This window comes from Coregonus clupeaformis, chromosome 14 (assembly GCF_020615455.1).
Source record: "Coregonus clupeaformis isolate EN_2021a chromosome 14, ASM2061545v1, whole genome shotgun sequence".
Lineage (NCBI taxonomy): Eukaryota > Metazoa > Chordata > Actinopteri > Salmoniformes > Salmonidae > Coregonus > Coregonus clupeaformis.
Window position 1 is genome coordinate 16,674,437 of NC_059205.1, and position 15,059 is coordinate 16,689,495.

At 42.1% G+C, this 15,059-nt stretch overlaps 1 protein-coding gene across 1 annotated transcript; it reads right to left on the bottom strand.

Moving 5' to 3' along the window:
• Nucleotides 1-8,130: 8,130 nt before the first annotated feature.
• LOC121581348 (dual specificity mitogen-activated protein kinase kinase 2) lies at nt 8,131-13,904 on the bottom strand. The gene is made up of 12 exons (XM_045224888.1): nt 13,024-13,904; nt 12,711-12,921; nt 11,684-11,740; nt 11,414-11,503; nt 11,130-11,207; nt 10,950-11,001; nt 10,691-10,815; nt 10,368-10,587; nt 10,219-10,271; nt 9,995-10,056; nt 8,478-8,523; nt 8,131-8,339 (listed from the first exon to the last, which is right to left on the bottom strand). The coding sequence occupies exons 1-12, from the start codon at nt 13,116-13,118 to the stop codon at nt 8,229-8,231; spliced, it is 1,200 nt and encodes a 399-aa protein (XP_045080823.1). The 5' UTR covers nt 13,119-13,904; the 3' UTR covers nt 8,131-8,228.
• Between the last annotated feature and the right edge of the window lie 1,155 nt (nt 13,905-15,059).

The window sequence follows — 15,059 nt, forward strand, 5'->3', positions numbered from 1 at the left end:
AAGAGTGACAGACCAGAAACAGTGTGAGATGGAACGATAATACCACAGACGCACAACCAATGGTATGCCACGAGAATCTGATTGACAGTAAGAAAGTCCAAATATATATCGACATTATTCGTTGGGCCTGCCTCCAATGTTACCCCATCATGGATCCGCTATGGTCCGTGCTTTGGACAGCATTTCATTTTAATAATGTGTTTAACTGCAATAACAGTGAATTATGCAGTTATTGGTAAAGGCTTAACTTGAAAACCATTGCAAACTATGTATCTTCATATTAGATACAACAACAAGCCATACATATAGACTATTTGCACAGGGCCTATACAATTCAGTCACAAATTCTGTAAGAACAACAACAACAAAACATGAATATAGGCTACTTAGATCATGCGTGAAGGTTAGTAGTATCCTAATCCATTTAGCCTATTATAGGCCTAATGTGATCTACCAGCCCACCCTATCCTTTAATGAAATAAGTATTGCAGATTTAGGCACATAGCCAGTATCTGTTAATAATAATCTAGCCTACCAGTATTAACATTTTATTTTGCACAAAATAATTAGAGGAGGCAGATCAGGGGTCAGGATTGCTGCTTGTCTTGTGTGTGTGTGTGTGTGTCACTCCAAAGGCAGCATTGGACAAATGGCTCCACCTCAGTGTTGTGAAAGTGTGGTTAAAGAGGGGGTTTAAAAGTACAGGATGCAGCAGCATTTGCCTTATATATTGATTGTTTGTGAGAACAGCTTGCGAGCTAAGAAGTGTTCATCTAAGTATGTAACATATTTGTATGTCTTATATAAGGTTCATCAGGAGAGAATAATGCACAGCATTTTTTTCTGCAACCAAATCTGGACCTGAAACAGAGGACTAACCATCCCTGGTAGCCCTAGCTAATGACTCAATATACATTGGGAGGTGAAGAATTAGCTGACAAGTCCAGGGACCACAACAAGAATGTATAGTGTGGGGGTAGGGAAACTGTATGGCCAGCAACATATACCATGTGTTATAGAGAGAGGGCAAGGAGTGCATATTACAGGAAAATGTGTTATTACTGTTCTATTACACTGTGATTGGTTAGTATAGAAAGACACCTTTCCTCCATTTGGGATGAGGATGATACATTTGTTTGACTGACAACATTGCGATTATTTTATTTGAAGTGTGTATCATTTCCTATTTCTTAGGCTTTTGGAGCCTGTTTGTGTTGTTTGGAGTCCGTTTGTCACTATAAGCCCACTATGGTAAGCCCACTATGGTAAGCCCACTATGGTAAGCCCACTATGGTAAGCCCACTAATGGTGTTAGCCGTTGGCTTAAATCTAAAACCCCTGTCAACATTATTTGTGTTCATCAGTAGTATAATGAAATGGAAGTTTGGATGATTGTAGCGTACCCTCCACAGGGGTAAGTAGTCCGTCATGAATTGTTTGAATGAACCAAGGCTTCATCAGTTGAGGGGGGTCGGGCACTGAGTAACAGCTGGGTCTGACATGAAGTGTGTATAGTATAGAGGAGTGTGTGTGTGTGTGAGTGTGTGATAAAAAAGGGCAAAAGAGCGCCTGGTTTTTCCCTATGGGTTTGTAGAGGGAATGGCATGCAATACAGACTCAGGACAAGGCACCTGGTTCTCATGAGACAGGTCTTTCAGTGGTAAAATAAACAAACACAGCATGTGTCTGTGGCTCATGTTAGTGTTTGTGTGTTTGTGTGTTTGTGTTTGTGTGTGTTTCTGTGTTTCAAAAGAAAAACCCCAGTTATTCAGTGGTATTGAGTTGAGCTACATCTCCACTTACAAGAATACAGAGCCCACCACAAATGTGGCTTCACAAACCAAGGGTGAGATGTTCACTTAGTTTCGTGACCTGCTCTTTCCCCCCCTCACCTTCTTTCTACTGTTCTGTTGTTGTAATGATTTTAATGCCGATTCGAAGATGAATTTATTGCTGTTATACATTTGTATCTATGTTGTGTTTTGCCTCCCCTCTCAGCTATGAGCAGTTTATTGAAAAAGGTTACAATGTCCTAGATTTACTAGGCTTTTGCACCTGTGGAAAGGTCTTACCACTTCTTCTGTAAAAGCGTGAAATTCTGTTTTATGTAAGTATTGCAATCTTTGCACTGTCGCATTGAACGGTGGTGTGGTTTACCTATAGGCCTACGCAAAGGTATGAAAAGATATTTTAAGCGTGGAACCCCATCCTCCTAACCCTAAAGCACCCTCTCTTCCACCTACGCTTTCCTGGGCTCCCTCTCTCTACAGTCGTACAGCTCCCCTTTCTCAGCAGGTAGGCCCCGTGCAGCCACCCACGCATCAGGTACAGTGTGCACAACCTGGGGCTTCCTGTTATGGCTATGGTTTCCTGTTTCCTGTAACAAATGCAACAAACCCCCAATAGTGCAGATCTTGGACCAGCTCGCCATAATCACTGCTAGAATCAATTATTACGAGAAAAAACACAAAACTGATCTTAGATCCGTGCATAAGGGCAACTTAATTCTAAAGCAACAAAATGACTTCTGTGGCGATGTTTGAAAAAAGGTGTTGTTGCTATAAGATGCAAGCAAACGACAGAGAGATGGGTGGGGGTTGAAGGCTATGTAAGGAGAGAGAGTGATATGTTGTGTGAGCGGGGGGGAGGGAGGGAGAGAGAGAATTAGGGGTGCCAAGGGAGCACTGAAGCAACAATAACAGCAGTGTGTCTGCCCGTGTGTGAAGTTACTGCTTGCCAAAAATATAAAAATAACATCCTTCGTGCTCAATGACACATATGCTGCCATTGCAACCCCCCCGCCAGGCTACCTCTTGCTCTCATTCTCTCCATACCGCTCTCTTTTTCTCTCCCTCGCTAGCTCAACGGGGGTCAAAAGAATCACAGTTAACCAGCATGCATCTCTCTTGCTCCCCGTAGCGGGTCTGGCTTGCACCATGCTGTGTGTTTGGTGATGATGTACGTTAATCACTGTTTAACAACAACCACACCCTTCACTCTCTGACAGAGACAACATTCTGTCATGACAATAGACAAAAGCATTCATCTATTTTTCATTTATCCATCTAAGCATTCATGCATAGGCCTATTCACTCACTAATGATGGACCTCCTAACCCTTTCCTGTTTTCACAGAACGTGAATAGAGGTGCAATATACCTCTCTCTACTCTTCTCCGTCTCTCTTTTCTACTAGTTTTTTCCTCATCTTCCCCTCCCCCTTTCTTGCAGATTGGAATTAATTAGCAATCAAAGAGCCACTGACGAACGCAGGATCTTAATTACCCTCTAATTTGCATATTTGCATATTAATGACTGCAGACTTTGCTGTTTTACTGCCGCAGTGGCTTAGAGCAACCCCCCCCCATCTCCCTCATAGCCCCCCTCCTCTATAAATTGTAGAATTACCCCCCACCACACTCAACACACAAACGTGCGTACACACACACATACATATATACAAAAACCTGCACACAATCTGCTGCAATCTGAGCTCTTTAAGCTTTAGACTTATCCCCCGACACACACACATGCTCAAACGCGAGCGTACACGCACACACACAACCAAAACATCCATAGCACATAGCTAAGGTCGGCTGTGGGGAATTTGTTGACTGAAGTGGCCTTTGAAGGGGTATGATACAATTGTTTTTAAACACTAATCTAAGGTCAGGTTTGCTGTTTTCCCTCTTGGTAAGCTGGTCATAGATCTGTGTTTGAGGCCAACTTCTATCCTGAGCGCCTCTGAATTGCTATACTTCCCCCTAGTGGTATCATGAGTGTTATATCACAACGTAGCAAACAGTTGCAAAATTATTGCTACCAAAACAAGAGTGTATTTGACAAATTCAGGTAGGTACCTCCCCGTTTCGTTCCTAGTGAATACACCCCAAGGTACCGGTAGTTCATGTCATGCCCTTTATCATTTGCTTTCAATAGTTTTATAGAAAATAAGGAGACTATGTTCCGTTTTGACAATACATACCATTTATTGACAATTATGACTTGAAAACAACCTTTTTGATGGTTTTGACGTGGTACAAACCATCCCCAGTTTTAAACCATTGCTGAGAAGAAGAAATACACAAAGAGAACCAAAGAAAGCAGCGAAAGGTCCTCGAACCCCCCCCAGGACACATAAATGCACTTCCTTCATGGCAGATCCATGCCCTGCTGTATACATGCTTTTATATACACTAAGTGTACAAAACATTAAGAACTCATGCTCTTTCCATGACAGACTGACCAGGTGAAAGCTATGATCCCTTATTGATGTTACTTGTTAAATCCACTTTAATCAGTGTAGATGAAGAGAGAGTTTCAAGTTCCTTGGGTGTTCATATCACCAACAAACTATCCTGGTCCAAACACACCAAGAAAGTCATGAAGAGGGCACGACAACGCTCTGGAGACTGAAAAGATTTGGCATGGGTCCCCAGATCGTCAAAGAGTTCTACAGCTGCACTATTGAGAGCATCCTGACTGGTTGCATCACCTCCTGGTATGGCAACTGCTCGGCATCCAACCGTAAGGCGCTACAGAGGGTAGTGTGTAGAGCCGAGTACATCATGGGGCCAAGCTTCCTGCCAATAGGACATATATACTAGGCAGTGTCAGAGGAAGGCCCCAAAAATTGTCAAAGACTCCAGTCACCAAAGTCATAGACTGTTCTCTCTGCTACCGCATGGCAAGCGGTACCGGAGCGCCAAGTCTAGGTGCAAAAGGCTCCTTAAAAAGCTTCTACCCCCAAGCCATAAGACTGCTGAACAATTAATCAAATGGCCACCCAGACTTTACCCCTACCTACATGTACAAATTACCTCGACTAAGCTGTACCCCCGCACATTGTCTCGGTACCGGTACCCCCTATATATAGCCTCATTATTGTTATTTTATTGTGTAACTTTTTTTACTTTAGTTTATTTAGTAAATATTTTCTTAACTCTATTTTCTTAAAAATGCATTGTTGGTCAAGGGCTTGTAAGTAAGCATTTCACGGTAAGGTCTACACCTGTTGTATTCGGCACATGTGACAAATAAAATGTGATTTTGATTTGATGGGGAGGTGACAGGTAAAAGAAGGATTTTTAAACCTTGAGACAATTGAGACATGGATAGTGTATGTGTGCCATTCAGAGGGTGAATGGGAAAGGCAAAATATTTGAGTGCCTTTGAACAGGGTATGGTAATAGGTGCCAGATGCACCGGTTTGTGTCAAGAACTGCAACGCTGCTGGGTTTTTCACACTCAACAGTTTCCTGTGTGTATCAAGAATGGTCCACCATCCAAAGGACATCCAGCCAACTTGACACAACAGTGGGAAGCATTGGAGTCAACATGGGCCAGCATCCCTGTGGAACTCTTGACGCCTTGTAGAGTCCATGCCACAAACAAATTGAAGCAGTTCTGAGGGTGAGTTTGTCCGGGGCTACAACAAACATGTGTGCTGTTGGGGGTACTCAAGGACAGGAGTTTGGAAACACTGTATTAGGAGATATAGATATTAATTACTCTGGTTAAAGTGTGTTCATCTCCCAACACAGGTCAGGCATGCATCTCTCCTACAGACAAAGGGATGGAGGGAGCCTGGCCAGGACACAGACACTAGGGCTGCATCTCAATAGTCTAAATGGCATCCTCTTCTAGTATCATTTCCCTAAACTTCACTGATGTGAAAGAATTGGACAGGAAGCAACACACCCACAGTTGCATCATCAGTGCAGTATTTCAGTATCATCACCCATCTCATTGACACAAACACTACACTCACTCTGCCAAAAGAGAAAAATAAATAAATACAACTGATGTATGCATATAAGCTTAACATATCTGAATATCAGAGGAGGCTGTAGTTTCCATGTTTATTACTATTCAATTGATTCCATTCCAGACATTATAGCTCCTCCCACCAGCCTCCTCTGCTGAATATGTATACACAGAGACGTGTAAACATACTCATATGTATTGACATACATGTACATTAACTCCTAATCATGATTGTAACCATACTTATGGCCTGCAAAAAGACCAATGTCAAACACTGCAGCTGTGGCCCATGATGTTTTGGTTGTACAGAGTGATTGAAACATGTAATTGAAAAGCTAAATAAATAAGAAAAGTAAAATAAGATTTTTACATACTCAGGAAGCTGAAATAGGTCTCGCTTAGTTTGTGACGTTAAGTGTCCTGATTTCCTGTCTGTCTGTTTTTTTTTTACAATGTGTATATTTCTGCGTAACCTCTCTGCTCAAAAGGGTTCTGGTACAACGCAAAATGTACAGTGCCTTCAGAAATGATCAACACCCCTTGCCTTTCCCCACATTTTGTTGTGTTACAAAGTGGGATTAAAATTGATTTGTCATTTTTTGTCAACGATCTACACAAAACACTAATGTCAAAGTGGACATTTTTATATATTTTTTGTTGTTGTTGATTAGATAAGTATTCAACCCCCTGAGTCAATACATGTTAGAATCACCTTTGGCAACGATTACAGCTGTGAGTCTTTCTGGGTAAGTCTCTAAGAGCTTTGCCACCTGGATTGTACAATATTTTCCCATTATTCGTTGAAAAAAAATGAATCAAGCTGTCAAGTTGGTTGTTGATCATAGCTAGACAGCCATTTAAGTCTTGCCATAGATTTTCAAACCGATTCAAGTCAAAACTGTAACTAGGCCACTCAGGAACATTCAATGTCATCTTGGTAAGCAGCTCCAGTGTATATTTGGCCTTGTGTTTTAGGCTATTGTCCTGCTGAAAGGTGAATGTCTCCCAGTGTCTGTTGGAAAGCAGACTGAACCAGGTTTTCCTCTAGGATTTTGCCTGTGCTTAGCTATATTCTGTTTCTTTTTATCCTAAAAAAACTCCTTAGTCCTTGCCGATAACAAGCATACCCATAATAGATACAGCCGCCACCATGCTTGAAAATATGAAGAGTGGTACTCAGTGATGCGTTGTGTTTTCCCCAAACATAACGCTTTTGTATTCAGGACAAAAAGTACATTTATTTGCCACATTTTTTGCAGTATTACTTTAGTGCCTTCTTGCAAATAGGATGCATGTTTTGGAATATTTGTTATTCTGAACAGGCTTTCTTCTTTTCACTCTGTCATTTTATGTTAAGGTTGTTGATCCATTCTCATTTATCTCTGATCACAGCCATTAAACTCTGTAACTTTTAAAATCACCATTGGCCTCATGGTGAAATTCCTCTCCAGCAACTGATTTAGGAAGGGCGCCTGTATCTTTGTAGTGACTGGATGTATTGATACACCATCCAAAGTGTAAAATTAATAACTGCACCATGCTCAAAGGGATATTTAATGTCCGTTTTTTTTTTTTAATACCCATCTACCAATAGGTGCCCTTCTTTTCGAACCATAGGAAAACCTCCCTGGTCTTTGTGGTTGAAATTCACTGCTCGACTGAGGGACCTTACAGATAATTGTAAAAATCATGTTAACCACTATTATTGCACAAAGAGTGAGTGCATGCAATTTATTATGTGACTTGTTAATCACATTTCTACTCCTGAACTTCCTTATTGACTCAAGACATTTCAGCTTTTCATTTTAAATTAATTTTGTAGAAACATAATTCCACTGACATTATGGGGTATTGTGTGCAGATCAGTGAGACAAAATCTCGACTGCATCCATTTTATATTCAGGCTGTAACAACAAAATGTGGAAAAAGTCAAGGGATGTGAATACTTTCTAAAGGCACTGTAGATAAATAGGTCAAATCCCAAACTTTTGGTGCCAACATGGCAACCGTGAAGATTGTTAACTCAGAGTTCACCTCTTGAGTCTGTATATCTAAAGCCTCTACCTCTGACCAGGCCTATTTTACACCTTAAGTCTGCTCATCCAGGGTAATGAAGCTCCCTGAGGCCACACTGTTGATAATGCAGACTACAACAGCCAGACCGCTTTGATGGAATCTGACAGGGGAATCTGACAACAGAATGAGGGGTTGCCCTAACCACACCATTGAAGCAATGTTGATTAAGGTTGTAACTGTGGGCTTGTTTCTGACATAGTTAGAGGACTGACTAGGGCCAGTTCATCCCAGGATCACCTAAGAGAGGAAAGGTGGCTGACAAGGAACGTTTTTTTGTTGCTGTCATATATATATATATATATATATATATATATATGTGTGTGTGTCTATGTGTGTGTCCATTAGTCTGTATGCATGTTCAGGCCGCTGCATGCGTGTGTGTGTGTGTTTAGTCTGCAGTGCGTGTGGGAGTGCTGGGTTGGTTCAGCCCCATTGTTTTACAGAGCCAGCCAGCAAAGTCCACCTCCTCTACCTCCGAGCGCTTGATAAACGTGTGGTTCTGAAACAAACACAACAGAGATACATGGCTCAGTACAAAACTACATCTGTGGCTTCAGCATGTACTGTGAAATATATATCCTGTCTATTTCTCTGGTTGTTATAAGTGAGGCAGTTAATAAGAAAGCACAAAACTCACCATCAGCATTTTCAGGTCAGCCCGGTCTGTTGGGTTCTTGATGAGACTGAGGATGCACAAGAAAGTCGCAGTAAATTCATAGATCTCTAACAAAGCAGTGAGATCTAATGACTTCTAATGTTGAGGACCACTTTGGAAACAGGTGTTTTACTTCATACTTGTATCCCTTTATACTCATACCCGTATACGGGTTGGAAATTGCAGATTATGGCCCCGACGTGCGCCTAAATTGGGACACAGTGGCTGTACAGGAACATGCTACAAATGACGTCAGAGCTCAGGCTCTGCGCTTGACAGCGCTGCATGGGTTTGGCTGACAGCCTTTCTGAACTTGAGCACCCGACAAGAAGTTGCCCCCATCCCTGCCGCTAATTGGGCAACTTTTGAAACTGTTTTGTTGTCTGAGTGAAGGAAAGGCTGTAAATTAAGAGGACTCTATGTATTTTGAAAGATGAGACGTTGAGGATTATAATAATGGCTTTGATGTCATACGAGCAGGCCAAACACCCGTGAGTCCAAATATCCACTTCACATTTACTTCCGTATTATCATGTCATATACAACGTCAACGTTTACAATCACCATCTTTGATGTACAGTTATAAGAAGACATGGTGTCATACCCAGAGTGGTTCTGAACAGAATTAGCCTATGTTAGTCTATTGTGAATAACTTTTTTTTTTTTTTGTCATTTAGCAAACGCTCTTATCCAGAGCGACTTACAGGAGCAATTAGGGTTAAGTGCCTTGCTCAAGGGCACATCGACAGATTTTTCACCTAGTCGGCTCGGGGATTAGAACCAGCGACCTTTCGGTTACTGGCACAACGCTCTTAACCACTAAGCTACCTGCCGCCCTTTGCTGCGGAACACGCACCTGAATACACGCATGACTCCATTTTATGCGCACCAAAATGACGATCGGTTTCTCTGAATTGCCCTGTGAAAGCCTAACACTGTAAGATCGTATTTTATAACTTAGCTGTGCACACTTTGGAGAGGTGTGTGGCCACTTGGAGACAGCAGTTAGTCCTCTAATTCAAACCCTTGCAACAACAAAAAATATGTTGCACCTACCCCACATTTTCCAGGAATATTCTTATCATATTACTGAATTTATTCAGAGTATTTTCAGATTTAGTTATCAGCAAATGCGCCGAAAAGTACAATAAAATGTATAATGCACATAAAATAAAGTGTATTGTTTGGATTCAGTCTTGTGTCAGGTGAATTGTTGTGTCCTCAACTTTGGTCTAATAATTGTCCCATCATCTCCAAACTGTTCCCTTTCAATTGCTACCATGCTTATGCATTTCATATTTCTTCTGTAGGAAACATTTCAATTTAGCCCCATCCATATAGGCCAATTCCCACAAGTGTAAAGGGTTAAGTGCTATCCTCTGGGAATTCATTGTACATCTTGTTGTATATATGTATATGTTTTTACCCAAATAAATTCAATTAAATTCAATAAATCAAGACATTGTATTCATAAATCATTCAGACTGAAGGGGACTCACCATCTAGTCACGAAGTCATGGAAATCAGAAGTGAATACTCCATGGGGCAGTTTGGGGGGAGGCTGGAACAAAAAGATGATCAGAATAAAAAAAACTAGCCCATCTATACACTATGACAAGGATATAGAGTTTGGTCATATTTTTGCTTTGCACCAAACGTTCCATGACAATAATTTGTATTATTCTATGGCCAATTAGGGGGTGGTATCCTCAGCAGTGCTCACCTCGTTGACAATGTAGTCCAGCAGCTCAAAGATGGCCATCGCAGGACCATGGCCTGCAAGACAGTCAAACATTACTGAGATCAATTGTACAAATATGTTAATTCGCTCCATCTGGAGGATATACTGTGTGTGTGTGTGTGTGTTCTCACCGCTGGCAGGTCTGCCCCCGGGGGGTCTGGGTCGGGGTGAGATGCTGCTGTGCATGTCTCCCTCGGCACCATCCATGACGGGCCGTCCGAAGATGGCCTCCAGCTCCTTGGCGTCCGGAGGAGGGATGGGGTACCGGCCGATAGACAGCTCCACCAGAGACAGACCCATACTCCACACGTCAGATTGAACAGAGTAGTGGGTGCCCTGCAATCGCTCCGGCTATTGGTTAGAGACACAGAGATAAATGGATTACACAGAGGCTTACACACACACACACACGTACACTCTCACACACACACTATGAGAGAGGAGGTGTACACACCGACATGTAGGAGCGTGTTCCCACGAAGGAGTTGGCCATGGAGTCTATGAGCTGGCCGCTCACACCAAAGTCACACAGCTTGATTTCCCCACGAGAGTTCACCAGGATGTTAGAGGGCTTCACGTCTGGGGGACAGGAAGGGGATGTTAGTGCGTCTGGGCAACTACACACAAAAAAGACAAAGGCAGGGACACAAATCTAACTACACTGTAACTATACAGTTTGTAAATCAAACTGTATAACATAAATCAACGTGTACCTCTGTGCATGATCTGGTGTTTTTCTCGTAGATACGCTAACCCTCTTAGAACCTGTGAAGACGAGGACAAAATGTTTTGGGTAAGTCTTCTCTTAAAATGGCATTGGAAAGCTAGCCACCTTTCTTCCTGGAAATATCATTAGGCTATATCTTCATCCTAGCTGCTTTATTGATACTCACAGCGATGCTGACTTTCCCTAGGATCTCCTCAGGGATCCTCTTGGCCTCCTTCAGCACCTGGTCCAGGGAGCCCCCATCCTGTAGGGAGAGAGGAGAGCCACTCACTCACAACCACCTCACTACCATACATCAACAGTTCACAGTAGGTCAAGGTCTGAGTCTACCTGCATCGCATTTGCAACTTCACCATCTCCCCCTAGTCCTACAAAATATTTCCCTTGCTCTTGAAAGGCACTCTCTCTCTCACCCCCACTCCATCCCCCCATTCTCTCCCCCTCCCTCACCATATGTTCCATGCAGATGCTGATCTCTCCATCGCTGTAGAAGGACCCGTAGAAACTAACGATGTAGGGTGAGTTACACTCATGTAGCAACTGAGGGAAACAGAGAGGGGGGGTTTACAAACACATAGGGGAATAGCCTTATTCAAAAAATTATTTTACTAAATGATTGATAATGTTGAGATATTTAAATATCCCTAAGAGTGAATAAAACATTTACCATTGTGGAGTACTACATTTATTTTAATTTGAAGTTAAATCTAAAAGCAGCACCTGTAGCTCTCTGATGATCTGGTTTCTGATGGCTGGCTTGATCTCCAGATGGATTAGCTAAGGAGAGGAGGGAGGAGGGATGAATACAATACATACACCAAAAATCTATCCAGCTTTGTCTCAACACTAGTAGCCATGAGTAGGCTACGCTGGTTTTGAATCAAAATGGCAGTCTAATTGCTTTGTTAGTGTAACTGACAGTGTTGCTTCCGTCCCTCTCCTTGCCTTAACCTGTGCTTGAACCAGGGACACAGACAACAGTCACCCAAGAAGCATCATTATCTATCGCTCCACATGACCTGCAGCCCTTGCAGAGCAAGGGAAACAACTACTTCAAGGTCTCAGAGCGAGTGACGTCAACGTTTGAAACATTAGTAGCGCGCACCGTGAACTAGCTAGCCATTTCACACTGGTTACACTAGCATGACAGATAAGTGTCTAGTCTGAAATCAACCCCTATACTCTTCTCCTAAATGCTTCCAAATCCATAAGGATCAGACAGGTGTAAGCAATATGATAATGTATACCAAACAAAAACCATTGATTTCAAAGTTTAACAAAACCATAGAACTCTATGTACAAGGACTACTACTGTAACAAAAAAACATTTACTGGAAAAACTGTGCAGATGAAACGTTTTTCCAGTAAAATGTTTTTAATTTTTTTAAGCTGTCAGATAACATGTTCTGATGGAATGGCTTGTCCTGCACTTTGTAAAAACCCAGAGTGCATTGAGTGTCTATTGGAAAAAGATCTTGGTTCCTTTCTAAACATAGCAATGTGAATGCAGAGGACTCTGACCACAAAATAGTTGAGTCCTCATTCAAAGGCAATTGCAGAGTGAATAAAAAGAGAAGAGTTATTTAGCTTTTTTTGTTTTACCTCACTGTTCACTTTAAAGAGGACTGAGATCAGTTATTTGAAAGAGTACTATATGTGAAAACACCCTAAGAAAATGCTTCGGGGGGTGTCCTTCATACTCCGGGGGTGTCTACTTCATACTGGCAACAGAATTCACACCACTTACCTTTCTGGCCATGACCAGGCCTGAGGGTTTGTGGCACACCTTGTTCACCACGCCTCCGTTGCCAGCGCCCAGCTCACAGATGCGGTGGAAGTCGTCGTCTTTCAGCTCGCCCACTTTGGCTTTCTGGGTAAGGAAAGCCTCCAAGCGCATCTTCTGCTGCTCATCCAGATCCAACTCTTCCAGCTTCTTCTGTAGGGCCTCCAGGTTAGCCCTGAGAGGAAGGGATGGAGGATTGGGGGATGAATTAGATCATGGTTAAGACTTTGAAAGTAGAGGTTGACTTGAAGTGTATCTGCTGAACAATTACACTTACCCTGAGGCAGCAGTGATGGTCGTAGAGGTGGACAATCCTCCCTCACCACCAGTGGGAGTGATGTTTAGAGGCACTGGTCTTCTTTTGGGGGCCATGTTTTGTTTTAGATAATAATTTGATTGCTAGATAAAATTTTTATCGTAACCAGCGTTAAGCTTATTGATCCCAACTTGCCGTCTCCAGAAGAGTGACTTAATGCAGTTGGCAGATCAAACAATCCAAAAGAGCCACCTGCCTGCCTAGCTAGCCTTCAAACTAGCCTGTGCATCTATCAAATCAAACAGGGTGACAAGGAGGTGATTAGCTAGCCAAGCTAACCTGTCTGTAGTCTGGTCTAAAACACCTTGCTAAATTGCTAACGTAAGATGGCTGGATAAGTTAGCAATGGCTAGCTAGTTATTGGCATACAGGCACAAGCTAGCAATAAACTGGCTAGCAAGCTAACATTATGGTAACAAAGCATTAACGTTAACTAATAAGACACGTAGCTAGCTATGTTGTTGTAAATAACTGTCCCTCCAAATCCGAGAGTGACTCAATAGCTACTGTAGCTAGCTAGCAACACAATCAAGCACAAAGGTATTTGGACCACAGGCACATGTCATACCAAATGCCTATAGCTAACGTTAGCTATTCAAGCTACCTAGCTAACAACCCCCACTGTAGTCCTCGCCAAAACCGTCTAGGCCTGGCAGAACGTCCAGAAGGAGTGGACGGTAGGGGCCAATAAGTTATTCAGGTCCGGCGATGTTCCTGCGGGGTGATCTGGACACAGAATGGGGGGCGCGGCTAAATTTGTCCAGGGTTGCCAGGTCCTATTAAAATGTAACAATGAGCACTTAATCCTGACAAAAGGCCTGAAAACAAACCCTTTTTTTTTTCACAGCAAGAGAGCAGTTGCCATATTTATACAATAAACCCTTTTTACATAACGTTATCGAGCCAATTAAGAAGGAATATTGACGTAACTTGTAATGATGTTATAAGCACAATTCGGTTTTCATCAAAATAATAATAATTGCAAACTATGACATGACATAATAAACGAATTTGAATATGTTGCAAGAGAAAACATAATTCGGCCTTATTAAAGGCACGAGGGGTTTGGTATATGGCCAATATACTGTACCAGGGCTAAGGGCCGTTCTTAAGTATGACCTAACGCAGAGTGCCTGGATACAGCTGTTAGCCATGGTATATTGGCCATATACCACAAACCCCGGGGTGCCTTATTGCTATTATAAACTGGTTACCAACATAATTAGAACAGTAAACATTTTTTTGGGTCATACCCCTGGTATAAAGTCTGTTATAAACTGGGTGGTTCGAGCCCTGAATGCTGATTGGCTGACAGCAGTGGTATATCATACCACGGGTATGACAAAAAAATGATTTGTACTGCTCTAATTACGTTGGTAACCAGTTTATAATAACAATAAGGCACCTCGGGGTTTGTGGTATATGGCCAATATACCACGGCTAAGGGCTGTGTCCATGCACTCTGCGATGCGTCGTGCCTCAGAACAGCCCTTAGCCGTGTTATATTGGCCATGTACCACACCCCCTCGTGCCTTATTGCTTAAGTATACCACGGCTTTCAGCCAATCAGCATTCAGGGCTGGAACCCGGTTTATAATTAAGCAATAAGGCACCAGGGGGTGTTTTGTCATACACGTGGTATACCGTCTGATATACAGTGAGGGAAAAAAGTATTTGATCCCCTGCTGATTTTGTACGTTTGCCCACTGACAAATAAATGATCAGTCTATAATTTTAATGGTAGGTTTATTTGAACAGTGAGAGACATAATAACAACAAAAAAATCCAGAAAAACACATGTCAAAAATGTTATAAATTGATTTGCAGTGTATACAGTGCCTTGCAAAAGTATTCATCCCCCTTGGCATTTTTCCTATTTTGTTGCATTACAACCTGTAATTTAAATTGATTTTTATTTGGATTTCATGTAGTGGACATACACAAAATAGTCCAAATTGGTGAAGTGAAATGAAAAAAATTACTTCTTTCAAGAAATT